The sequence below is a fragment of the Salvia splendens genome, chromosome 14, assembly GCF_004379255.2.
Source record: "Salvia splendens isolate huo1 chromosome 14, SspV2, whole genome shotgun sequence".
In the NCBI taxonomy this organism is placed as follows: Eukaryota; Viridiplantae; Streptophyta; class Magnoliopsida; order Lamiales; family Lamiaceae; genus Salvia; species Salvia splendens.
The window spans coordinates 18,346,679-18,373,166 of record NC_056045.1 but is presented as its reverse complement, the minus strand read 5'-3'; the positions used below and the strand labels follow the sequence as shown (position 1 = coordinate 18,373,166).

Genomic DNA, 26,488 nt, shown 5'->3' with positions numbered 1-26,488 from the left:
AAAAGCGATCTAGGAATTTCATGCGGAATTCAGCCCATGTTCTGATGGATCCTTCCGGCAGCCTTGACAGCCAGACACCCGCATCGCCCTTCAAAACGAAGGGAATAGCTTTTAGCCTGTAATCTTCGGATGTGGATCCAGCCGGCACGGGCTGAATATCACAGTACCGGCAGAACTCCTCTAGGAAGGCGTACGGACACTCCTTCGAAAGACCGTAGAAGTGGGATAAAACGGTCAGTACTCCCGATTTGTCGCGGTGGTCCGCATCCCAGGAGTAGCGGCAATGGCATGTGTGGGCTCCTTCTCATCATGAGCGTGCAGAAAGCCAATCCCGGAGTCGTCAGCTACAAGGGCCATCTCTCCTTCTGTTCGTTCTGGTGGTGGTTGTGTGCTCTGTTCAGCGGCTGCTGCGGCTTCTAATGCTGCTCTGTAATGAGTGGTGACAACGCCGGCTTCATGGACTCTCCAATGAGCATTAGTCTCTCGGTATAGAAAGGGATGATTCCAGTGTCCACCGCGTTGGTACCTTCTCATCAACAGTGAAAAACAAAATGAGAAAACAAGGAAATAAGACTATATACACGTACGCACTACGCACAAACATAAAGTAACACCATGCTTCTCCGGCAACGGCGCCATTTTGGAAGGCCTCGAGAGGGGCGTGAATTCGGACCAAGTTATATTGAAAATAACTGAACCGATTGGATCAGTTAGCAAATTTCATTACCACTTGATCGATTCAAACTCGCTCTCGCTCGTTTCCTACCTATGTAATCTGTAAACTCCCAATTTTGCAATACTTTAACAGTAAAGCGGCGTAACAGTAATGCGGCAAGTTCAGGGAAGTTGGTGTGTCGAGAGTGGGTGTAGTGAACAGGGGGTTGGCTGCTGCCACGCTTTAACTTAGGAGTTTTTAACTACTGTTTTACTCTAGGCAGAATTAAACTTGCTAACTTGATCAAGGTAAATTTAAGTACTGGGTCAAGTGAATTGCAGGTGAAAACGTAACAGTAAATGCGAGGATGAAACGTAATAACTTTGATTAAATTAAACTGAGAGCAGTACAGCGTGAAATTGAAACTAAGCTAATACTTCGGAAAATAAGAAAGCAAGTAAAACCGAGAAAAATCTCGGCGGGTAATTTAGGAATACGCCGACAGATAACAAGTATTCTGCAGAGCTTCTTTAATTCCCCTTTCTAACTACGCATTACTTTATCTAAGCTAAGCTATTCTAGAGAACTAAACTAAGCTAAACTAGACGGAAAGTAAAAGATCGGATTCTTTCTTGTGATGGCACACCCTCTATTTACAAGCTCGATTCGGCCTCTAGCAGGATAACGATCTTGACAGGAAATATTCACTCATGCTGAGAATGAGCGACTCATTGATTGCTACGTGTCTTTCTTCTAGAATGACGACGCTTTTGAGTAACAGATTCATGACTCGGTTCCGTCCTTGCGTCTCATAAGCTAGCACGTGTCCCCTTCTAGAACGTCGTCCTTGATAACAGAATGGTGCGCCACATCCAGCCCATTTCCTCACGTGTTCTTCTTCTAGAAGCCAGCGGTCCCCGCCTAACTGCTTGATCACTCCCCGTTGATCAACTCCCCCGATTCTTGGCCTTTTATCGCCTTTTGTACTTGCTTGATCAGTTCGGCCTTGCTGCCTTGGTCAAGCGGCATTCCTGCACATTTAACACTTGTTTTGCGCGATAAACGGATCAAGCAGCGTATATTTTACCCTTAAACTGATGCATGAAATGAGTCTTATCAATATACTATTATAAATAACTATATCTAAGAACTGCAATTAATGTAACATTATCTAGACTACCAAATGCGATGGTTATTTGTTAACTAAACAAACTAAATTGACCACTAGTATTAAACTAAGAAAGTACATGGAAAAATAGGGTTTGAATCAACTAAAGATAATTACATGAAATTGATTTCATTGATTCCTCAGTAAATTAAATCTAACATCCGATCGTGGCTCAATTTAAGGATAATCATAAATCTTCTCTCGAATCATTCAGATCGTGGAAAGATAATATATATACCCTTAGGCCCCGTTTGGTAGCTATGTTACGATTAGATAAGAGGATTAATCCGGGTTAATTTGTGCATTTGGTAGCTATGTTAATAAACTTAATAGCACGTGTTCTGTATCCGGCCCGCACAAAGCCCATTAAAAAATCTATGTTTCAGTCACATATGTAACCACCCATTTTGGCATGTTACATATCAAGGATACCTGGTTAATTTTGTAAAATACATTTTTACCCATAATTTAAAATTTTCTAGCCCTAATCCAAAACTAACGCCTCTTCCTCACTTCACAAAAAATACGCCTCACTTCATAAAAATTGCACAATTCTCTCATTCTGCCTCCCTCCCTCCATTCTTTCCGGCGACTCAAACATCCGGCGACTCCATTTCTCCTGCGACTCTATTTCTGATTCAAGGTTAGATTTTTTGCAAGTATTCTTCAAGATTTATCTGAAATGTTTGGAAAAAAACCCCTCGAATGTCTTGGATTATTTCAACGCTAATTTCTCCAATTTCTCCAATTCTGGTGCTTATAGAAGGTAAGAGGCTGGCAGAGGAGAGAGGGCAGAATGGCAGAAGATCTGGATCGGTTTTCGGATCAGACCAGGTTGAGGCCAAATGGGACTACGTCGCGTCTCACTGCAGACGAAATGGAGTGAGCAGAGGGCCGATCCAATGCCGGAAAAGATGGAGCAATCTACTCAGTGATTTCAAGAAGATACGGACATGGGATTCCCGTGTGCCACAAGAAGAAGACAGTCTTTTTGGGATATGAGGAGTGATTCTAGGTGGGACAACATAAGGATAATTAAGTAATTAAATAAAATTAATGAGGATAATTTTGACAATTACAATTTTAATCCTTATTTGTGACTTGTTGAACCAAACACTTAAATAAGATAACTCACAATTATCTTAATCTACCAAACACCCAATATATATTTCTTAACTATTGAAACTATGATAAGTATCATGAATTGTATCATGCCTAGTCGAAACATGACATAACTACCAAACGGGCCCTTATAGTATTATTTTGTCATACACTTTATTTAAATAGGGACTAATATACCCTTATAGTATTATTTTGGAAAGATATATCTTAGTTATGATAATTAAATTAAAGCATACTTATTATGCACATATATTCATAGTTTTAATTAAAGTACTTAAAGTCTTAATTAGAGTATTTGTAGTTATAATTAGAGTACTTTTGTACATACTATTTAATTTTATGAGATAACACTCATGTGAATTGAAAAATTGTAAAATTAGAAATGAGTGTTCTTATAAATAAAATTTACTAATTTATTAAGAGGATTTATAAATCTTGTGAATAAAAATTATAATATTATTTTAACTAATAAAAGTTACTGTATTCTTTTATTAATAAAATTTATTATCTTAATAAATAAAATATATTGTTATTTTTTAAAAAAAGTTATTATTATTTTGAATAAAAAATTATTATTGTAATAAAAAAAATTTATTGTTTTTAGAGGATCAATAATGGTTTTGTATTAAACATGTAATCACTCAAACCATTTAATCTATTGGATAGATAGGGAGTTTGTTACTTACTCAACAGCACTTCATCATCGAATCAGGAGTATTATTTTTGGGGATAAATTTTCCATTATTATGAAAAATCATAGTTTTTAATATATAAAATTTATTACTCTAATATAGTTTGTTGTAACTGAAAGTTACTTTTTAATGCGGATAAAGTTATTTGTTTTTGCTATTTTACAAGAGTTATTATAATTGTGAAAAAATAATCATTTTAATCAATAAAATGTTAGTACTATTGTTATTATAAAAAAAAGTTTTATTGTAACAAAAAAAAGTTATAGTTCTAGTAAAATAAAATTGTTTCTCCAATAAATAAAGTTATTATTCTTATGAGTAAAATTTACTATAATTGGAAATAAAAGTAAGGTTTTGCGAATAAAAGTTATTGTTATTGCAAATAAAAGTTACTATTTTATAATAATAGTTATTATTCTTATGGATAAATAATTTCATCTAATGAATAAAATGTTAGTATTAGTTTTGTGAATAAAAGATGATAACGAAAGTTACTTTTTTTTTTCTAAAAACGTTATTTTCTTGTGAATAAAGTTGGTGTTTTAATAAAACAAAAGTTATTCGTTCAAATTAATAAAACAAATTACAGTTATTCTAAACTAAAGTTTATGTGAATAATTTTTTTTTGAATAAAAAATATTATTTTTATGTATAAAATTTTGTTGTAATAAATGAAAGTCATTGATCTTGAGAATAAAAAAAATGCTAAAGAGGTAGTTTTGTAATTTAAAATTATTGTTATTCAGAATAAATTTATTGCTTTTTCGAGTAAAATATTTTTTTTAAGATAAAAGTTACGAATTTATGAAAATAAAAGTTTAGTTTGTTATAGTAGATAATAATTTTAATTACTCCTTATAACACATAAAAGTTATTTTTTTATAAATAAAATAAAATTGTTTAAATAGTTCAATATAAATTTAAATTACCCTGATTTATCAATTAATAAGAAATTAACAATTTTTATGGTATATAAAACTTGACAGAAGAACCAAATTCTTTCGTAAATAGTAGAGTAACAAATTAATGAAATCAAATTGGAAGTGGAAAACTAGAGCAAACTAAGAGCTATATTTTTTTTATTTAATACTAATTTATTTAAACTTAAATTTATGAAGACTTGTTTGATCATCATTATTCGTTTGTTAGATGATAGTACATCATTAAATTATTCATAAACAAAATGTACAATAAAATATATAAATACAATGACATTATAATATTTTATTTAAATATATATTCATAAATAAATACCATATAAGGAAGAAACAAAACTAAAAATGTAGATCATAAACAATGTGGATCTCATGAAAGCAAATTACTCTCATACATACCCTTAAATAGATCTAATTAATATGCACAATATAATGTAAAGGATAACAAAGTAAACATACAAAATATGAATTTAATTAAAAACAAGTTATTATGTACAATTACAATTTAAACTCCATTATGGCATTGCCATTATGTCTAAAAATCATTTCTCTTATTCTTACTCTTGCATTGTTACTCATCTCTCAAATCTCGCAATAACAAAAAGAATTCAATTATTAACCAAATATCAAAAGCAATAGGAACGTGAACTGATAATGTGCATATGGTAAAGTAGGAGACATGAGAAAAAATAAGAAATAGAGAGGGAAAAGTTAGTAGAAATAGTGTTATCGTATTATGGGTTTCACATTATTTGTGGTGTGTAATTGGTTAAAAACTTTTTATATTTAGACTTGGTAAAATTTTGGGGGACGACCCGAAATGGTAAGACTAATTTATTCTTTTAAAACGGGTGAAGTATTATTTTTAAGAGAATAAGGAAATAGTATTATTTTATTACAATCATTTACCATCGATGGAGTAGTATTATTTATATGTGCAACGAATCTTCTTATGTTAGATGTAAATTTTAATCTATAATTTCTCAGTAGCTATTGATTATAATTTTTCAATTCAAATCAATATTTAATCACATATCCAGTCACTAATCGCACTAAGATTTTGAACTGGATATATATTGTCAAAAGTTTAATCTGAAAATTTTGTCAGCTGACATAATCCAGTACGTCGAAAGAGCTCACTATTACTCCTCCGTCCATAAAAATATACCCAATTGATATAGCACGAAAAATTTAAAAAAATTAGTACCAATTGATATAGCACGAAAAATTTAAAAAAATTAGTAAAATAAAATAGAAGAAGAAAAGAGCAGTTAAAGTAGTATTAGTAGATAGTGGGACCTACATTATTAGTGGTGTTTAATAGTGTTATAAGTTGTAATAAATAGAGATAATTTTTCCAAAATGGAATGCATAAATTTTTATGGGACGGGTGAAAATGAAAAGTGCATATTTTTTTATGGGATGGGGGAGTATATAGTTCTCAAAAATAGCATAATAATTTTTTGATTTTTTAATTTTATGCAGATTAATAATATTCAAAATTAATGAAATGAGAAAATTAGCTCCACGAATGAAGTTAACACGTTTTTATTTTGTTTACACATCGATCAACCCTCCAGAAGTGAATTATTAGGAATCAATGGTTATAGTCTATAGGTAGTGATAAAAAATAACTAAATCCTAGTAATATATAACTAAAGGCCAAATCTCAATTTTTGGATAATAAAAAGGAGATGAGATTGGGTATGTTTTAAAAATATGGAAGTCATTTGATAATTTTAAATTGATCGTAAAATAATCTAATTGTTATCTAATTAAATTGACGTCTTTGTTTGTATACATATTATGTTCGTATTTCGTAACTAATCCTACATTTTCTTACGTTGGAAAGCCTAGGATAAAACTAAAATATGATATATTAGGAGACCAATATATAGTACATTAAGACAAAAAAATGCATGTCATAGACTGCAACTCAAATATCATTTTAAAATGTTAACTCTTTGAATGAAAAAAGTAACTCTATTCTTACCTTTGTATTGCAAGTAAAATTCAATACCAAGACTAGAAAGATCAAGTGTGACGTAGCAAAAATTGAGGATAACCAATGCATCTTTTGCAATGAGGAGACAGAGTTTTAGAGCAAATTATTTTCAGCTATAAAATGTTAAGTTAATCATGGTACTTCTGTTGTGATAGGTAGAAAATATCTATGTCACTCCACAAGAGCCCGATGATGTGTTTCCTCTCTTAGTTGGGAACTGTATTCTTCAAAAAATGGATAAGAAGATGTAGATCTCTATGTTTTATGTTATATCTAGATTGATCTGGAACACATAAAATAAAATTATTTTCGAAAGATTTGAGATAAACTAGGAAACTGAAACGAGAATATATTTTTGGCAACTTACATCGTGGAATAGAAGTGGGTGTCTAAACCTCCCCCACAACGTAGGCTCTCGGTCGATCAACTGAACAATATCAGATTTTGTAATAATTTTTATTATTTTATTAGGATACCGATATAACTTTGTGTACTTTTATTATGAATTTTGTATGGTCTGATTTTTATTTGCTTATTCTGAACCTTTGCTTGTAGCAGTATATTGGTTCAAGCTTTTTCAGTAAATCATAAAAGAATATTAAGAGAATTATTACAATGAAAAACAGTTATATCAACGTAAATTACATTCTTAGACTGCAGTTCACGAATCAAATTCTACTACACAAACTTATTTGAATTTATAAAAAATGATAGTCAAGTTAATACAACGATAATTTGACTGGCCAAGCGCAGCTTTCCTACTATCAAGAATGAAATAGTACTAATTTCACACGTCTCCACTCTTCTAAATTTTTCCTGTTCCACTTTCAAAAAATGATTTTAAATTTCTTTTTTATTAAATTATGCATTTTTGTTCTAATTATTATAGTCCGATAATTTTTATTCTAATTGAATTAAAATATACCAACAATTGATAAAATAATGTGATTTGTGGTTGTGATGTGTCCACTATTGGGCTGAATAAGTTTTTCATTTGGTGTGGACAAGAATTTGTGGCTTTGCCAAATTATTGTGGACGCTCTAACTAACCCTTGATGACAAAGAAGGAGATTGTGAGGGTATACGATATGAGACAGAATAAGAGGAGAATAAATTTTATTTTTATATATTAATTTTATAAAATATAAGTGAAATAAATTAATGGAATGTGATACCTATTTACTATCTTTATTTCCTAAAAAATAGAAATTCTTTATTTTTCAGGTTTCTTATAAATAGAAACTCCCCATTTTAGGAAATAGATTCCACAATCCACTCATACTAATTCCACTATTTTTTTCTTCCTCTCTCTTGTTTTATCTATTTTTTTCTCTTTCATTTTTATTATTTTACCAAATTTGCATTAAAACTCATACCGTTTCCAACAATCCTATTTTTTAAAAATGGAGTGCGTATTATTTATAGTAAAAATTAATGTGGATTTTTATTATGGGACAACCAAAATAGCAATATAAGAGTGTAACTGTATAAGACTGTTATTGAGGAACTAAAGGAATAACTGTAATAAAGTGTTAGATGGTGTTTTTAAATGATATGGATGAAATAGATTTTGAAGGCAAAAAAGTTTCAGGGTAAAAATTTCCAAATTAAAATAGTGCAAAAATCTATTTAACACTAGTATAGATGAATATTTTAAAGTACGATAAGTGGTAAAATATGGAGACTAAATGTGTAATTTCCATCTAACGGCCATAAGTTGTGAGCCTGAATAAATCCAATAGTTCAGAACTTAAACGATAAATGATGAAAAAAATATTACTCTCTGCATTTAAGATAATGTGTAAATTATTTTTAAATTAACGTCTAAATGTTTAGACTTGGATAAATCTCAAATGTTTAGACTTGGATAAATTAACGTCTAAATGTTTTATAAGGTGGGTAAGAAACCTAACACTTCTTTCTAATGTTTTATAGGTTTGATTTTTAAATGTTTTAAAATAAATCTAACACTTTGTACTAATGATTTTGTATATCTTGGTTACTCCTAATTTTTTCATGAGTTACTAACGCCTTCAAGTATTTACATGTTCTTACATATATAACCTCTAGCAATTTAAATAAAGTCTATAACTAAAGGAAAAAAGAAATTTGACTCTTTGAGTCTACAAAGTAATTGTATGAGTCTCTATTGAGAATCTCCAATGGCGGCAAACGGACAGGCTAGCCGATTCCCGGTGCTGGCCGGTCCTCTCGCCTAACCATTGGAATCGGCGAGCGTCATTTCGGCGAAAAATCGGCGACCCGACGCCAATTTTCGAGCGCTGGCCGATCCACTCTCCGGTCGGCTGGACGCCATTGCAGGCTCCCGATCGACCAGCTCAATTTTTTTTAAATTTTTTTCGAAACACTATATATAAGCGATTTGCACGTCATTTTCATTCGCACCACTTGTTTTAACGAGTTTTCTCTTCATCTTAATTTCTGTACAAGAGCAACAACGTGAAATGAGTAACGCGGGTGGTAGTAGTGGTGGTAGTGGTGGGGATGCTGAGGAGTACGAACGGCAAATGAACGAAGAGTTGGAGGCCTATACGTCCCGCGAGATAAACCGGTTGATACAAAGGGCCTAGCAGCCGGCGATACCTCGACCTCCACCCGTTGTCCACTAACAAGCAGTGATTGATCGGGATCACGTAGCTGTACATCAACGGCTATATAAAGACTACTTTGCGGAGGAGTCGCGGTTTGGGGCGCCTCTTTTTAGGCGGCATTTTAGGATGCGTAGGGCAGTGTTTATGCGTATCGTTGATGCTTTAGAACGCCGATATTTGTGTTTCCGGTTCAGGTACGATGTGGCTGGCAGACCCGGCCACACACCTATACAAAAGTGCACTGCGGCAATCAGGTAGTTGGCCTACGGAGGCGCGGTAGACATGTGGGACGAGTACCTCCACATCTGTGGGACGACTGCCCTGGATTGTCTGAAGTATTTCTGTCAGGGCGTCATTGAAATATTCCGTGATCAGTATCTTCGAAGCCCTACCCCCTGAAGAGTGTCAGGATCTGATGCAGATGCACGGAGAAAAGCATTGGTTCCCCGGGATGTTGGGCAGCATAGATTGTATGCATTGGGAGTGGAAGAACTGCCCCGCTGCCTGGAAAGGGTTCTACACGACCGGCTACAAGGGAAAGAATCCCACAATGATCCTCGAGGCCGTAGCTGATTACCGGCTGTGGATTTGGCATGCACATTTTGGGGTAGCCGGGTCGAACAACGACCTCAACGTTCTCAACCCGTCGCCCCTTTTCAACGAGCAGTGCCAGGGCGTCGGTCCGGCCATCAGTTTTATCGCCAACGGGAACCAGTATGATATGGGCTACTGCTTGGCGTATAGGATATACCCTAGGTGGCCCGTCTTTGTGAAGACGGTCAGATGCGTATCAGAAGAGAGGAAGACCTACTTTGCGGAACGGCAGGAATCAGCACGCAAGGACGTGGAGCGTGCATTTGGTGTGCTCCAGTCTCGATGGGCGGCAATTAGGGGTCCAACGCGTTTGTGGCATGTCGACTGCATTGCTGATATAATGTACGCCTGTATTATCCTGCATAACATGATTGTCGAAGATGAAGGTGTACAACTGACTAGTTGGCCCAATGACGATGCTAATGAAGCCGGCCCAAGCCACGGCGTGGCCGTCCCCAACGTACGAAGGGGGGTACCTCACGATGAAGTCGGCCGCCTCAAGGCACATGCCGACATGTGCCAAGTGGATGCTCATATTTGACTCCAAAATGATTTAATTGGTGGGAGCGGAGGACTGCACGTCGTTAGATTTTTTTAATTAATGTACTTTTTTTTAATTAATGTACTTTTTTTTAATTTAAATATTATTATTGAATTTTTCTGTATCCGTGTCGTAAATTTAATTCCGTATTTTGTGTGATTGTTAATTATTTATTTTTTATAATTTTGTTTATTATGGCTAGCCTATTGCTAGCCTATTGCTTGTCTAGTTACTTGTCCTGATGATGTGGCAAGAGGAGTTTTAATCCTGATGATGTGGCAGGAGGAATTTATGACTAACCTATGGCTGGCCTATTACTATTGTGGATGCTCTTACCGGCGAGAAGAAAAAGTTATCTACTTTAACTATTGAGTGTTGACTATGCTTGTTCACTGATTATCGCAAATTCCACATATGGATAATTTATTTAAAATCTCAAAAACATTATGGGTGAAATTTAATTTTGTATAGATATGTTCAACCCTTAAAACTATGTTGAATACCCAAATGTTAAGATGTCACTATCAATATAACCCGTTTGATACAAAAGGTGGGATATGAGAATATATGTAAAAGAAGATAAGAAATATGGGTTTCATGTCAAGATATACAGGAATAAATTTTTTTTATTGTTGTTTGATAGAAAATAAATTATCTAAATGTGTATACTATTATTAAATAACAGTGACTTAACATGATAAATTGATGGGTTATATAACATGGTTAAAGTTATAATTTTAGTAAATTAAGGTGGATCCTTGTCTTATATTGGACTTTAAGGGTTCGTTTGGTTGTACTGATAGTATTGTGTTTGATAGTATTGTGATATCTGATTGTATTCCATTGTGTGTTGAGATTTATATCTCAGTTGATGTTTGGTTGCACTGATAGCATCTACCTTGATAAGTTCCACGGTGTTTGTTTGGGAATGAAGAAACTACTGATACAAATATGATGGACAAATATGACCTCATCAAAATAACATATTGACAAATTTGTCCTTAAAAACACGTATTGATTAATTAGATACAAATTTTTGCATTAAAGGGAGAGAAAAAATCAGAGCCAACAAGTCATTCGCTCAGACCTCAGAGTGCATACTTAGATGAATACAAGCCCTTTTTCTTTCTGGCTCTCTCGGAGCTGCTACGAATGGAAGTTCTCCACTAATTTAAAAGTACCAACAAAATTACATTAAAAAAAAGAAGCAATGCACCACCTGAGGAGTGTTATACTCAATGAAGCAGTATCCTTGGGTTTTACCAGTGTCAGGATCAGTTGGCATCCAGAGACCATCCTCTTTGATAACACCAATCTGACTGTAAATCTTCCGCACAACTCCTTCTAGCTTCTCAAACTTTTCTTTGGGCACCACCGGCAAAGTATCATTTTATATGTGGTGGACATAATAGTATCATTATAAAAGGATACTATTGCATCATAGAATGATAGTTTGAGGGGATAAAATGATAGTTTCAAATGATAAAATGATACTTTTGTTTAATAATGATAGTTTTAGATTTTTTGGATGATAAAATGATACTTTTGCATCGTAAAATGATAGTTTGAGGGGATAAAATGATAGTTTCAAATGATAAAATGATATTTTTGTTTAATAATGATAGTTTTAGATTTTTTGGATGATAAAATGATACTTTTGCATCGTAAAATGATAGTTTGAGGGGATAAAATGATAGTTTCAAATGATAAAATGATACTTTTGTTTAATAATGATAGTTTTAGATTTTTTGGATGATAAAATGATACTTTTGCATCATAGAATGATAGTTTGAGGGGATAAAATGATAGTTTCAAATGATAAAATGATACTTTTGTTTCATAATGATAGTTTTAGATTTTTGGATGATAAAATGATACTTTTGCATCATAAAATGATAGTTTGAGGGGATAAAATGATAGTTTCAAATGATAAAATGATACTTTTGCATCATAAAATGATAGTTTGAGGGGATAAAATGATAGTTTCAAATGATAAAATGATACTTTTGTTTCATAATGATAGTTTTATTATATTTTCCCAGCCCTAAGTAAAACCACAAAGTGCTAGATAAAATACTTCGAAGGAGTTTGCTTGTTTCCCCATTTCTCACCAATCAGTAGGGTTCTTTCTCACAAATGTATGAATATCCATTGCATAAATTGCAAGAACTAAATTAAAGACATCAGCACATCCTCGATTACACGTTATGCCTCTCGGCCCACATTGCTGTCGCCAGATCATCCCTTTTCTTATTCCACCCAGCTGAAGGTTCCACACTGTTGATATGATCAACAAGCGCTTGCTCTTGATCCGTTTCATCCCCATCGTCGTTGTGGTCACCCAACTCCTCCTCGACCGGATCAACCGCCATCTGATCGCGAATGAAATTGTGAAGTAAGAAACATGCTATAATCAAGCCTGTTTGCACCTCAATCGGATAGAAACTTGCGAAACAGAGTATACCCCATCGCATCTTCAAGACCGCGAATGATCGTTCGATTACATTTCTAGCCTTGCTATGTCTCAAGTTAAACAGCTCCTCAGGCATTTGAGGTGCTTGTGTACTAGGACCCCATTCCTTCAAATGATAATGGACTCCTTTAAATGGCGTCACAAAGCCTTCGGCGTTCGGATATGCATTATCACAAAGATAGTAACAACCTGTAATGGATTGAACAAGTGAACAATGACACTTCCAAACTGTTAACTACATCGCCCTACCCTATATGCACCAACAACTATTGTATTAAACAAGAGCATCACCTTTTGGCACTTTGAGCCCCAATGGTCTGCTAATTGCATCGCGCAAAATCCTTGAATCCCCCGCAGATCCCTCCCATCCTGGTAGAATGTAAACAAAGCGAAGATGCGGGTCACATATGGCTAGAGTGTTGGTTGTGATGTGGCCTTTCCTGTTTCGATACCGTGGTGCGTCGGCAACAGACACTCGTACGTTGATTTACGTTCCGTCTAAGGCACCTAGACATCCCTGAATTGTATTGAAAATAAATGAACGAGTCATATAAATAAGGACCGCAATAATAAAGAGCTTACTGAAAATGGAATTAATATTCTAACCTTAAACCAACTCCAACGCCTGTCATTGCAACTATCATCTATAGGACTAGTCTTCACCAAAAACAGGTTGTGAAGCATGAGCACACCACGGAGGACAATATGTATATATCTGGACACAGTGTGGGAGGACCGCATGAAGTCGTATCCAACTATACGAGTTTTCTTGTGATGTGATAGAACACATAGGAACATGGCTACCTGTTCTTCAACAGTGACAAATTTTTGATCAATTAACCCTGCACGATCACGGAGTATACGACATAGTCGGCCAAACGTGTTTCTATCCATCCGTAAATTATCAACGCAAGACCAATCTGTGAGACGGACAAGCCTATCTAACTGCTTGACATGAGCAGGAATTGAATCGAGCATTCGGGTTGGATCCTCTATGGACCAACGTTTTCGCTTGCGAGTATTTTGTCCAATTAGAGTGATTATGAGAGATATCAGCAACAAATTAATTTGAAGATTACTTAATAACTTCTCAAGCAAAATCAAAACGGTTGTCATCTCCTCACGCCTCCTTCCAACCTGATGAAGGAACACAGACAAAGAGTTGGATGCAAATCCAATTACTCTAGCTAAGACAATCAAACAGACACACAAACATCAGTTCCATGAAATTCAGATAAAAAAATACTATGTTCAAATGCAGCAACATGAATGTGCTATTTCCAATTGAAACCAATGCAACACCCACTCAATTTAGAAGTACTAAACGAAGTCAAATCCTTCATTTACAATGTGGTAAACACCTATGTAGACACAAGATCGAGTCCATACAACCCAAATAATTTTACAAAGCTCTGCAAGCTAACTACATACAGAAGATGCTATTAACAACAAAAAACAAAATAAAAACCCATAGATTGAATTGGGAAGAAGTATATTTATCAAACCCTACAGACAAATCGATAAATGCAAATCTGGAAGGAAGTCATAACAATGGAGAAAAGTATGTAATTCCCAAGCATACATGCACAAACAATTGAAACACAATCCAGATCGGCGATGCAGACGATTTAAATTTTGAATCGCCGATGAAATTGTTGTGTAGTTGGGAATTTTTTGTACCTTGCGAAATTCCTCTTCATTAGCCATGGGTAATCGCTTCACAATCGAGCTTTACGATATCACCAAGATTGGGCTACGAATCTGCAAATCAATTAAAAATTAGTCGAATAATCTTACAAAATTGAATGATTATCTTACAAAATTGAATCTGCAAATCAATTAAAAACGATGGTCGACCTTTCTCTCAGCAGCTTCGTGCTTAAAAATGGTGGAGTGAAGGGCTATAATGGTGACTTGGCCGAATTTCACCAACCGGGCTTTGCGAGATTGAGTATTATCGGAGGGGAGGTCCTGGGCAGGATTTTACGGTGGTTTGCAGTTAGCTATCATAAATGCATTCGGATCTTGATTTGTTTACCGGGTCGACGAGATAGTATATCAGTACAACCAAACACCTGATATACCTCCGATAGGCGGCCCTATCAAGGCCTATCAGTACAACCAAACGAGGCCTAACTTAAGTTTAAATATGATATTAAATATTTAAAAATGCTCATATATAATCTTCTATCTTGATATTACTATCTTATCAAACCCGTAATATCATATCAGCATCATATGTAATAGACTTAGACTTGAGTCAAGAATTCAAATTCATAATTTTATTATTCTTTCCTTATATAGAAGAATTAAGAAATAATACTATTCAAGAATGGCAGCCGGCAGCGCCGTGCCTTCAAGTGCAATCAAGGCCAATCATTGTCCAACTAGGCTGATTGTTGTAATTTGGTAAATCAGACGCCCAGTCTTCGATAAGAGAAGAGAATAATTCACTGATGTAAAATATACTGTAATTGCTAAATTACATTGAATTTATTATATATAAACAAAAATTCGAACTTCAGTTTAACAGGAAAAATTGAGTTTGTTTAGTTCTGATACAGATCCGCACTAAATAGGAGTAACAAATATACCCTTTTTTTTATGTTTGGAAGTCTGTACAGAGACCAATATATATTCCTATAAAAATAAACTATTTTTGCCGTTTTCGTCCATCATATTAAAATAGATATTTCTACTTTCAGTAAAAAAGTTTCTCTTTTAAAAAAAATTGTAACAATACTCCAATCACTTTTTTTTTTTTATTCTCTTTTAAGATATACTATCTTTATGGGATGGAGGACAAGAAAGTCTTGGCAAAATGCAACAAAAATAATTACTCCATAATAATATTTCACATTGATGTAAAGATTGAACTGAAATCATTATAGTACAAGTCTAACGGACAACTCCACCTTAGGGATGTCATCGGGACAGTCGGACAGTCTTCTCAGGTTCGGGCCAATCCACTCTGGTTCTCGGGCTATTAGTGACTCATCCTATCATCAATTGGTTTTAGTATGGATTTCTATCATAGTATATAAGCGGATCACCACTATGAGCTAAATTTAACTATTTTTTCTCTACTTTACTTAATTAACAACTCCACTTAAAATCACGAGCTATGCAATAATGTGGCTATCTAAGTCGGTCACGTTAGCTCAGTGGGAATCAGGTGTATCCTATTTGGATTGCTGATTAACTAGATTGTACTATAATTTTTATTAAGTTATAAATATTCAACCTTATCCTAAAGATTTAGATTACTGTCTAACTCTACCATTAAATTTAATATATGTTCAGTAAATTATTCATTTTATATATATTTCAAAATACGGGTAAAATTGCAAAGTACAAATTTTATGTTTGTATATTTCGTAACAAACCTTATTTCTTACGTTGGAAGGCCTAGGATAAAACTAAATGTAGATAAATTAAGAGACTAATATTATACTAATAAAGGAAAAAACATGCATAAGGCTATCCACGATAGGAATAGCCTAGCAATAGCCCAGCCATAGCCTAGCCACTGCCACATCATCAGCACTAAAAATCCTCCTGCCACATCATCAAAACAAGCAAATAGCCCAGCAATAGCTCAGCCATAGCCTAGCCACATAATATCCACATCACTATTAACAAATATATACAAAATGAAATAATTAACAATCACACAATATACGAAATTTAATTTACGAGACATATACGGGAAAAATTTAATAATACTATTACAATTTAAAAAAGTACAATAATTTAAAAAAATATATTAATTTAAAAAAAATACAATAATAAAAAGGAGTGTCAATTCACTCCTTGTACAGAAATTAAGATAGAGAGAGTACTAGTTAAAACAAGTGGTGCGAATGAAAATTACGAGCAACGCGCGTATATATAGTGTTTCGGGAAAAAAAAAATTTTATTTCGCGCTAGGCGGTGCGCTGGGCGATCCGGGCGCTGCAATAGCGCCGAGCGGATCGCCCAGCGCACCGCCCAGCGCTACGAAACCGCTCAGCGTTGCGCGGTTTCCCTCTCCATTCGTCCGCTGGGCGACTGCAATAGACCGCCCAGCGCCGGCGCTCGGCTGGGCGGTCGGCTGGGCGCTATTGTGGATGGTCTAAGTCAATTCTTTCTAGCCTGCTGTTCACGTATCAGAGAAAAAATTAACCCTATTCTTTGAAAAAAAATGGATGTATTAAGAGAATTATTACGAAGAAAAATATGAGTCGTGTCAACTTCACATTCTTTCGTAGAAGTAGAATGCATCTCACTAATCAAACTCTACAACATTTAACACTTTGAATTTATTATAGTCAAGTTAGTACCACAAACATTTGCTGACCAAGCGCAGCCTTCCTAATATCAAATATTGAAATACTAATTTTCATTTGAAAAATTAGAGAAATAATAAATGTGATTCTCTTATAAATAGCTAAGCCTTCAGAAGCAAACTACTACACAAAAATGGCCTCGATTTGGACAGTGCTAATAGCTTTGGCGGTTGCATATGCCATCAAGGCTTTTCTCGGCCCGAAAAGCAAGAAAAAAAGCCCTCCCGGCCCGAGAGGCCTTCCCATTCTAGGGCATTTCCATCTACTCGGGAGCAGTCCCCACCGCGACCTTCTTAACCTAGCCCGAAAACATGGCCCGATTATGGGCATCCGCTTCGGCTTCGTCCCCACCGTGGTGGTCACCTCTCCCTCTGCGGCCGCCCTCATCCTGAAGAGCCACGATCACACTTTCGCCAGCCGCCCCAAAAATGATGCTGCAAGGTATTGATAGATTCCATCCTAAAACCATCTGGTCACAGACGCACTATATTAATATATTTATTATTTATATAGTGGTTTTCAAAAAAAATTTATACCGATGCAGAATATTGTTATAATAGTTATTTTTGTTTTATTTGCCAACAGGTATATTGGTTACGACCAGAAGAACCTGGTGACTGGCCCGTACGGGCCATACTGGCGCAACATGCGCAAGCTCTGCACGTCGGAGCTGCTGAGCAGCCACCGAATCACGCATTTCCAGCCCATGCGCAACGCGGAGATCGCGCTGATGATCGGGGGGCTCAGACAGGCCAACAAAGCGGTCGATCTCAGCGCTAGAATTTCGACTCTGAGTGGAGACATGAATTGCTTGATGGTGTTCGGGAGAAAATACTCGGATTTGGAGGAAATTGGGTTCAAATCCGTGATCTCGGAAACAATGGAGCTCGCAGCCAGATTCAATCTGGCTGATTATTTCCCTTACATCGGCGCTCTTGATCTTCAGGGAATCAACAGCAGGTTGAAGCATCTTAGCAAGGTTTTCGACGGGATAGTCGAAAAAATCCTTCTCAGCCACGTCGAGAAGCAGAAAGACAAAAACGACGAGGATTTTGTCGATACCATGATGTCCATTCTTCGATCCGGCACCGCTGGATTCGAGTTTGATCGAACCCATGTTAAGGCCATCCTGCTGGTAATTAAGTGTCTCATACTTTTGTTTTCTGTCTCATTTACTTTTGACTACTTTTTTATACAGCAGACTAGACTGTTGTATTCTACTCATATTTTAATACTCCCTCCGTCCCGGGCTACTCGCTCATTTCCTTTTCGGCTCGGAGATTAAGGAATAAGTGTATAGAAAAGTCAAAAATGACGGCTGTAGGTGAAATTTTTTACTAAAAATGGAAAGAGTGCAAGTAACTTGGGACGCCCAAAAAGGAAATAAGTGCGAGTAGTGCGGGACGGAGGGAGTATAAAATTAATATATAGTGACCAGATTCAATTTTTTGTTTTCAGGATCTGCTTATTGCGGGGACGGACACGTCCTCAACCGCGATAGAGTGGACGATGTCAGAGCTGATGAGGCATCCAACGGTGATGAAGAAGCTACAGAAGGAAATAGAAGGAGTGGTGGGGCTGGACGGGACGGTGAACGAGTTGCACCTCGACAAACTCGAATACTTGTACATGGTGCTCAAGGAGACCCTCCGCCTCCATCCCGTGGCGCCACTGCTAATCCCCCACGAGTCAATGGAGGATTGCGAGGTCGATGGCTACCACATACCAAAGAAGTCCCAGATAATCGTGAACGCGTGGGCTATCATGAGAGATCCGAGCATCTGGCCTGACCCTGATACCTTCAAACCCGAGCGGTTTTTGAAGAGAGACATAGACATGAGGGGGCAGGATTTCAGGCTCATACCGTTTGGTTCGGGCAGAAGGGGCTGCCCCGGGATGCTGCTGGCCCTTACGGTGGTCAGGCTGGTGGTGGCGCAGTTGGTGCATTGCTTCGATTGGGAGCTTCCTGATGGGATGGCGCCCGATGATCTCGACATGTCGGAGCATTTCGGTATAGTCACTAATAGAGCTAAACCTCTCATGGCTATTCCCCGTTATCGCCTGCGCATCTGATTCCCAAAATAAATATATGTATGCTAATGTGCAATATATGTATGTTAATGTGCTGTAAAACTTGGATTTCGTTTGTCAATAAAGTGACATATAGATTTTCTATGCGTCAGACATATAATTCATTCATTTTCACGACAAACGGATTGTCGAGTGTAATCGATAAGGCTTGTCCATCCTTAATTAAGTGGTCAGTGACGCAGTCTTAAATTTTAAGCCAATTGTCTCACAATGCCTACAAATTAACAAAGAATAGTCACAAAGTCTTTTTCATTTTACCCGAAATTTTTGTCTAATCAAAACTCGATCGGTATGGTGGCTTAAATCTGCTGATCTGTGATAATTTCCTCACCCTCATTTTTATAAAAGTACTTTTTTGATAGCGTTTTGTTTCGTTATAGGTAATTATTGTATTACTAGTATAATTTAGCTAGTTTGATTAAGTTATTCAACAGAATCCTACTGCAAATATCAAAGTATTTTTCTAACTTGACTTTGACTTTGACTTTGAATAACTGTCAGCGACTTTAACTAAAAAAAAATATTAGTCACGTGAGTCCAATCCAATCAGAATATGACGACTAATCGTGCAAATAAAGTAGACTAAAATCGTGCAAATTAAACTATTCCACGTTATCACCTCAATATCAACTAAATTTAAATTTATTATTTCTCTCTTTTACTACTTTATAAATTTTGCAATAAAACTCGTACGTCATCAAATATTCATTCAGAAACAGAAGGAGAAACAAGAGTATTAATTTGTAGTGAATTATGAGTGAAAAGTTAGTGAAATATGGGTTAGAAACAAAAGGAGAAACAGGAGTATTAATTTGTTTCATGAACAGAAGGAGAAACGGGAGTATTGTGGAGATTATGAGTGAAAAGTTAGTGAAATATGGGTTGGCATGCTAAAAATGAGAAAAAAGTAATCTTTAAATAATTAATGAAAATAGTAACTCTGAATAATATATGGCATATCGTTAGAAAATATATTAAAAATAAAATATTATACATAATGTTATTATAATATTATACATTATTTTTTAAATATATAATATTATAATATACTCATTTCGTCCCACAAGAATATACACTCTTTCCTTTTTAGTCCGTCCCACAAGAATATGCACTTTCTAATTTTGGAAAGTTTTTTCTCTCTAATGAGGTGAAACTCATTTTCCACTAATAATATTTTATTTACTTTTTTTGTAACGTCTCACCTTTTGAACCATAATTTTTTTGTGCATTTAATGCTTTTAATGTCGCTAAGTTCGTGGATTAATTGTCAAGTGAAATGAATACTTGATATGCTTAAGACCTAATTTGATTTGGAGTTTTGACTGTGCGTTGACTAGGGGTGTGAGTTCGGGTTTCGGTTCAGTTTTTTTCCAAAACTGAAAAACCAAATTTAGTTCAAAATTCAAACCGAACCGAACCCGAAAAACCGAAAACCGAACTTAAAAAACCGAAAAACTCAAAAAAAATATAATATTAATATATATATATATAAGCTACAAACCCTCTATAATACAAACTATACAAACTTTAATCATACTCACTTAATACAATCAATCAACGGTTAATATAAGAGATTTTTCTAATGTCAACATTTCCTACAAATCTGTACACTCCGTTGACATCGAACAATCAGAATTTGTACACCCCCGTTGACATAATTTGTACACCTTGTTGACATCAGCCCCCGTTGACAGAATTTGTACACTCCGTTGACATCAGTTTGTATTATAGAGAGTTTGTATTTGATCACACCTCTATATATATATATATATATATAGGGTTGTGTTAATCTCCTTTTCCTCTCTTAGATTTAAGTTCCTTCTTAATTTGGGTCGTTGGATTTGGTGGATGGAGGGACCAGATGAAATCCCATTTGTCAATCCCGTGTTGCATTATATGGTGGATTTTGTGCATTATATGGTAGATTTTGTGCATTATAAGGGTAAACTAGTAAAACATCTAATTTGAAAACCGCCCAAAACGGAAGCATCGAATTTTCAGCGGGATTTTGATGCAACCTTCCATCTACTCACTCTCTCTCTCACTCCAAACGTCTATCCCTCTCTCCACGTCTCTGCAATTCGTCTTTCCATTTTCTACCACTCTTCAAACCCTAGCTGCCACTGTTTTTCGTCGGGTATCTCCAGAAAGTGATCATTTTCGTCGGTTTCACTCTCCAACTCTCACTCTGGTAGCGCGTGAAAAAAATGTTGAAGGCGTCGACAAGGTAGGTTGCAAAAGGTTTCTATGGTGTCCCATGTTAATTTGAAGAAAATGGGGTGTGATGAATTGTTGATGGTAAATTGATGAGATTTACTTTTGAAATTATGTATAGGAATCCCACCGGATCAGACGCGATTGATATTCGCCGGAAAGCAGCGTGAAGATGGCCTAACAATTGCTGCTTGCAACATACAGAAAGGTAATTCTCTCTCTCCGTTTCTAGATGTAGTTATGTTGTTACGCTCTGTATTCTGATTATCGGAGTGATGAATAATTCTGTAGAGCCGACTCTGCATTTGGTATTGAGGCTTAGGGGAGGTATCATTGAGCCTTCGCTTATGGCATTGGATAGGATCTACATCAAGTAGACGTTATTTGCGCATTCGTCGACAATTTTTGTAAATGGGTGGATGGGTGAATGTAAAATTCTTGTGTGCATTATTTGATTGTTTGGGTACATTATTACTTAATGATTACACATTATTTATCATGTATTATCCATTATTTGACTGCTTATGTACATGGTTGATTGGGTGAATGCAATATTCGTGTGCCCTTTTTTTGCTGGAATCTGTACATTATTTATCTAGTATTACACATTATTTGTCATGTAGTATCCATTATTTTACTGGTTGTGTACAAGGGTGATTGTGTGAATGCAATATTCATGTGCGCATTATTGGATTTAATCTGTCCATTATTGATGTAGCAGTATACATTATTTGATTATGGTTCTTGGTGGAAGTTACATGACTATGTTTCGAAAAAAAAAGTAAATGACTGAACATTGTATTCAAGTTCGTGCATTATTTGATTACAATTGTACATTATTGTATGGAATAGTGTGCATTATTCATTTGTGCATTATTTGCTGTCATTAGTAGATTACTGTAGGTAGTTGTGTACAAATATTTTTGTTGTTTAATTTTCAGTTGTGCATTATTTCCTGCCATATGTACATTATTTCATGTGACATAGGGGATCATTCATACCATTGGATTCAGCCACGAGACTCTCGCGTCGAGGAAATCGTCGTGGATCGTCTGATTTTCGTCGAGCGATAAAACGATGTCGTTTGATTTTTTGCCGGCGGAGAGGTTGGTAAAATCAGAGTCCTCGAGCGACGGGAGGGAGGTGAGGTAGAGCGAAACGCGGCGGTAGAAGAGGTTGTGCTGGTGAGTTGAATGGTTCAACTCGGGGACTTTGAAGTGATGATGAATGTGAACTCGGCCGTCGATCCACATATTGTACACATAATGTACAAATTGTATAGTATAATGCGTAGTTTAGTTTCTGTAATGCATTATTTGTGATATGTAATGAACATTAATACTGACGCGTTTAATTGAAGTTGTGTCGTGTTTCGAAGTTTGGCGCACTTTTCTTGTTTTCCCTAAGGGTTAACAAGCCTATGGGCTAGGGTGTAGTATGTTCTAAGTCTAAAAAATGTTGTCCAAATACACGAGCTGCAGTTATTCGTCTGTGGTTGCACATAATGTATATTTTGTATAGTATAATGCGTAGTTTATATTATATAATGCATTATTTGTGATGTGTAATGCACATTTATCCTGACCCATTTAATTTAAGTTGTGCCGTGTGCCGTTGTTTGGCGAACGTTTCTTATTTTCCCTAAGGGTTTGACAAGCCTAGGGGCTAGGGTGTAGTATGTTCTAAGTCTTAAAAACGTTGTCCAAATACATGAGCTGGAGTAATTCGTCTGGGTTGCACATGCATAACGCGTAGGTATATTTTAAAACAGATATACATAATGTACATATTATATAGTGTAATGCGTAGTTTTAGTTTCTGTAATGCATTAATTGTGATATGTAATGAACATTTATCCAGCACCGTTTCATTTAAGTTGTGTCGTGTTTCGATGTTTGGCGCACGTTCCTTGTTTTCCCTAAGGGTTTAACAAACCCAAGGGGAATAATTCAAACTCTCTGCCCTTTGTGATGGTTCCGTTTGTGAGTGGGTACCACAACCTAGCCCAATGGATTGCTAAACCCAAAAGGCAAGAATGCAATTTCCTTTCAACATTATTCCCTACAATCTGTACATTATTCACTGATTCGTGCACATTATTACATACTATTGGTACATTATTTGTTGTACCAAATCTTACACGCATTAAAAAATAAAATTGAATTCTTGTGGTGGTGCTATAACCTAGCCCCATGGGTTGCTAAACCCAAGGGGAATGACTCATACTCTCTTCCCTTTGTGATGGTTCCATTTGTGAGTGGGTACTACAACCTAGCCCATGGTTGCTAAACCCAAAGGGCAAGAATTCAATTTCCTTTCAACATTATTCCCTACAATCTGTACATTATTCACTGATTCGTGCACATTATTACATACTATTGGTACATTATTTGTTGTACCAAATCTTACACGCATTAAAAAATAAAATTGAATTATTGTGGTGGTGCTATAACCTAGCCCCATGGGTTGCTAAACCCAAGGGGAATGACTCATACTCTCTTCCCTTTGTGATGGTTCCATTTGTGAGTGGGTACTACAATCTAGCCCATGGATTGCTAAACCCAAAGGGCAAGAATTCAATTTCCTTTCAACATTATTCTCTTCAATCTGTACATTATTCACTGATTCGTGCACATTATTAGATACTATTCGTACATTATTTGTCGTACCAAATCTTAAACGCATTAAAAAATAAAATTGAATTCTTGTGGTGGTGCTATAACCTAGCCCCATGGGTTGCTAAACCCAATGTGAATGATTCATACTATCTTCCCTTTGTGATGGTTCCGTTTGTGAGTGGGTACTACAACCTAGCCCCATAGATTGCTAAACCCAAAGGGCATGAATTCAATGTCCTTTCAACATTATTCTCTTCAATCTGTGCATTATTCAGTTATCCGTGCACATTATTAGATACTTTTGGTACATTATTTGCTGTAACAAATCTTAATGTGAAAATATTTCAGTGTAATGGATTTTATTTACTCAGTAATGGACGATTTGTGTCCAATAATGCATATGTGTATAAGCCGCTTTTGTTCTGATTGTATGAGTAGTTTTAAAAAATGAAATTTAATTCATGTTGTGGTGCTATAACCTAGCCCCATGGGTTGCTAAACCCAAGGGGAATAATTCAAACTCTCTCCCCCATGTGTGATGGTTCTGTTTGTGAGTGAGTATCACAACCTAGCCACATGGATTGCTAAACCCAAAGGGCAAGAATTCGATTTCCTTTCAACATTATTCTCTTCAATCTGTACATTATTCACTGATTCGTGCGCATTATTAGATACTATTGGTTCATCATTTGTTGTACCAAATCTTAAACGCATTAAAAAATAAAATTGAATTACTGTAGCGCGTGTATTCGGACAACGTTATTTAGACTTAGAACGTACTACACCCTAGCCCCTAGACTTGTTAAACCCTTAGAGAAAACAAGAACCGTGAACCAAACATCGAAACACTGCATAAGGTAAAATAAACGGGTTAAGATAAATGTTCATTACATATCACATATAATGCATTCTTTAAACTAAACTGTGCATTATATTCCCAAGATCAGAATTCAACAAAGTATCGCTCGCATCTTCTTTCACGCAGCGCTCCCTCTCTCTTAAAATGATAAAATGATACTTTTGCATCATAAAATGATAGTTTGAGGGGATAAAATGATAGTTTCAAATGATAAAATGATACTTTTGTTTTAAAATGATAGTTTTAGGTTTTTGAATGATAAAATGATACTTTTGCATCATAAAATGATAGTTTGAGGGGATAAAATGATAGTTTCAAATGATAAAATGATACTTTTGTTTTAAAATGATAGTTTTAGATTTTTGGATGATAAAATGATACTTTTGCATCATAAAATGATAGTTTGAGGGGATAAAATGATAGTTTCAACTGATAAAATGATACTTTTGTTTTAAAATGATAGATTTAGATTTTTGGATGATAAAATGATACTTTTGCATCATAAAATGAAAGTTTGAGGGGATAAAATGATAGTTTCAAATGATAAAATGATACTTTTGTTTAATAATGATAGTTTTAGATTTTTTGAATGTTAAAATTATACTTTTGCATCATAAAATGATAGTTTGAGTGGATAAAATGATAGTTTTAAATGATAAAATGATACTTTTGTTTTAAAATGATACTTTTGTCAATTACTACAATTGCCATCGGCTTCCCTGGGATCCATAATTGAAAGCAGATGTCAACTAAATTAGCAAACCTAATGGTCTGAATGCACCATTGCCACCTCAGAATATTCGCCGCCCATCAGTAAATTTCGATAAAACAGTAACATAACCACCAACATCAAACACAACATTTCATGATTTACAGACATCTGGTAGTGCGACGGGTATACGATTACAAATGTAAAACACCAAAATCAATAAACATGGGGGGAAATTGGTGACTTACATTCTTCCATAGTTAAACGACCCAACTGGCACAATTACGATCTGTTTGCGACGGAATGTGTGAAATTATAATTTCTCGCAGAATCTTCGACGAACCAAAATAAGGCAGCAGAAATGGATACTTGATTGGGCGAAAAATCATAGAAGAATTTTTGCTTGAATGGGCGAAAATCAGAGAAGAATTTTTGCCAAAGTGCAGGGAACGTAAAAGTGAGAAAATCGTGGACTTATCATAATCAACTCCATTTGCTATTTCCATTTATGCCCTCTACACGGTTAATCTTAATAAAATTTTAATGATTGAGTTTAAAATGTGATCCGCTGGATTAAGGTAAATCGACGGACTATATTAAGAAGGAAATAGGATTTACTAGGTAAAAAGGATTTGAATACAATCCTATATATATATATATAGAGAGAGAGAGAGAGAGAGAGAGAGAGAGAGAGAGAGAGAGAGGGAAGTGATCAATTGCTAACTAATTAGCAATCCAAAATTAAGACCAATTTTTAACCATTAGATTAGAAAATCTAGTGGTTGATATAATGCCTAGTGGATTAAATTTTAAATTTAAATAATTATTAAATAAAATTAAAGGGTATTAATGTCAATTCTTTCTTATTAAAA

The 26,488-nt window shown here is 35.3% G+C and overlaps 2 protein-coding genes and 1 long non-coding RNA gene across 3 annotated transcripts; 2 read left to right on the top strand and 1 right to left on the bottom strand.

The window, feature by feature from the left end:
- Positions 1 to 2,300: 2,300 nt before the first annotated feature.
- On the top strand, positions 2,301 to 2,898 carry LOC121765038. Its single transcript, XR_006042708.1, has 2 exons — positions 2,301 to 2,466; positions 2,587 to 2,898. It is a non-coding gene; the product is annotated as an uncharacterized LOC121765038 (long non-coding RNA).
- A 9,624-nt stretch (positions 2,899 to 12,522) lies between these two features.
- On the bottom strand, positions 12,523 to 14,504 carry LOC121764282. The gene is made up of 5 exons (XM_042160326.1): positions 14,478 to 14,504; positions 13,404 to 13,934; positions 13,305 to 13,314; positions 13,089 to 13,166; positions 12,523 to 12,986 (listed from the first exon to the last, which is right to left on the bottom strand). The coding sequence occupies exons 1-5, from the start codon at positions 14,502 to 14,504 to the stop codon at positions 12,523 to 12,525; spliced, it is 1,110 nt and encodes a 369-aa protein (XP_042016260.1).
- A 2,732-nt stretch (positions 14,505 to 17,236) lies between these two features.
- On the top strand, positions 17,237 to 19,300 carry LOC121763478 (cytochrome P450 71AU50-like). Its single transcript, XM_042159500.1, has 3 exons — positions 17,237 to 17,566; positions 17,711 to 18,260; positions 18,584 to 19,300. The coding sequence occupies exons 1-3, from the start codon at positions 17,259 to 17,261 to the stop codon at positions 19,196 to 19,198; spliced, it is 1,473 nt and encodes a 490-aa protein (XP_042015434.1). The 5' UTR covers positions 17,237 to 17,258; the 3' UTR covers positions 19,199 to 19,300.
- Positions 19,301 to 26,488: the final 7,188 nt, after the last annotated feature.

What these genes read in the sequence shown, in the direction of transcription:
- LOC121764282 (XM_042160326.1), bottom strand. Translation starts at nt 14,504, where the DNA reads ATGGCTAATGAAGAGGAATTTCGCAAG. An exon ending in ATGAAGAGGAATTTCGCAAG is followed by an intron (nt 13,935 to 14,477) that starts GTACAAAAAATT and finishes TTCCTTCATCAG; the next exon opens with GTTGGAAGGAGGCGTGAGGA. An exon ending in GGGGCTCAAAGTGCCAAAAG is followed by an intron (nt 12,987 to 13,088) that starts GTGATGCTCTTG and finishes AATCCATTACAG; the next exon opens with GTTGTTACTATCTTTGTGAT.
- LOC121763478 (XM_042159500.1), top strand. Translation starts at nt 17,259, where the DNA reads ATGGCCTCGATTTGGACAGTGCTAATAGCTTTGGCGGTTGCATATGCC. An exon ending in CCCAAAAATGATGCTGCAAG is followed by an intron (nt 17,567 to 17,710) that starts GTATTGATAGAT and finishes ATTTGCCAACAG; the next exon opens with GTATATTGGTTACGACCAGA. An exon ending in ATGTTAAGGCCATCCTGCTG is followed by an intron (nt 18,261 to 18,583) that starts GTAATTAAGTGT and finishes TTTTGTTTTCAG; the next exon opens with GATCTGCTTATTGCGGGGAC.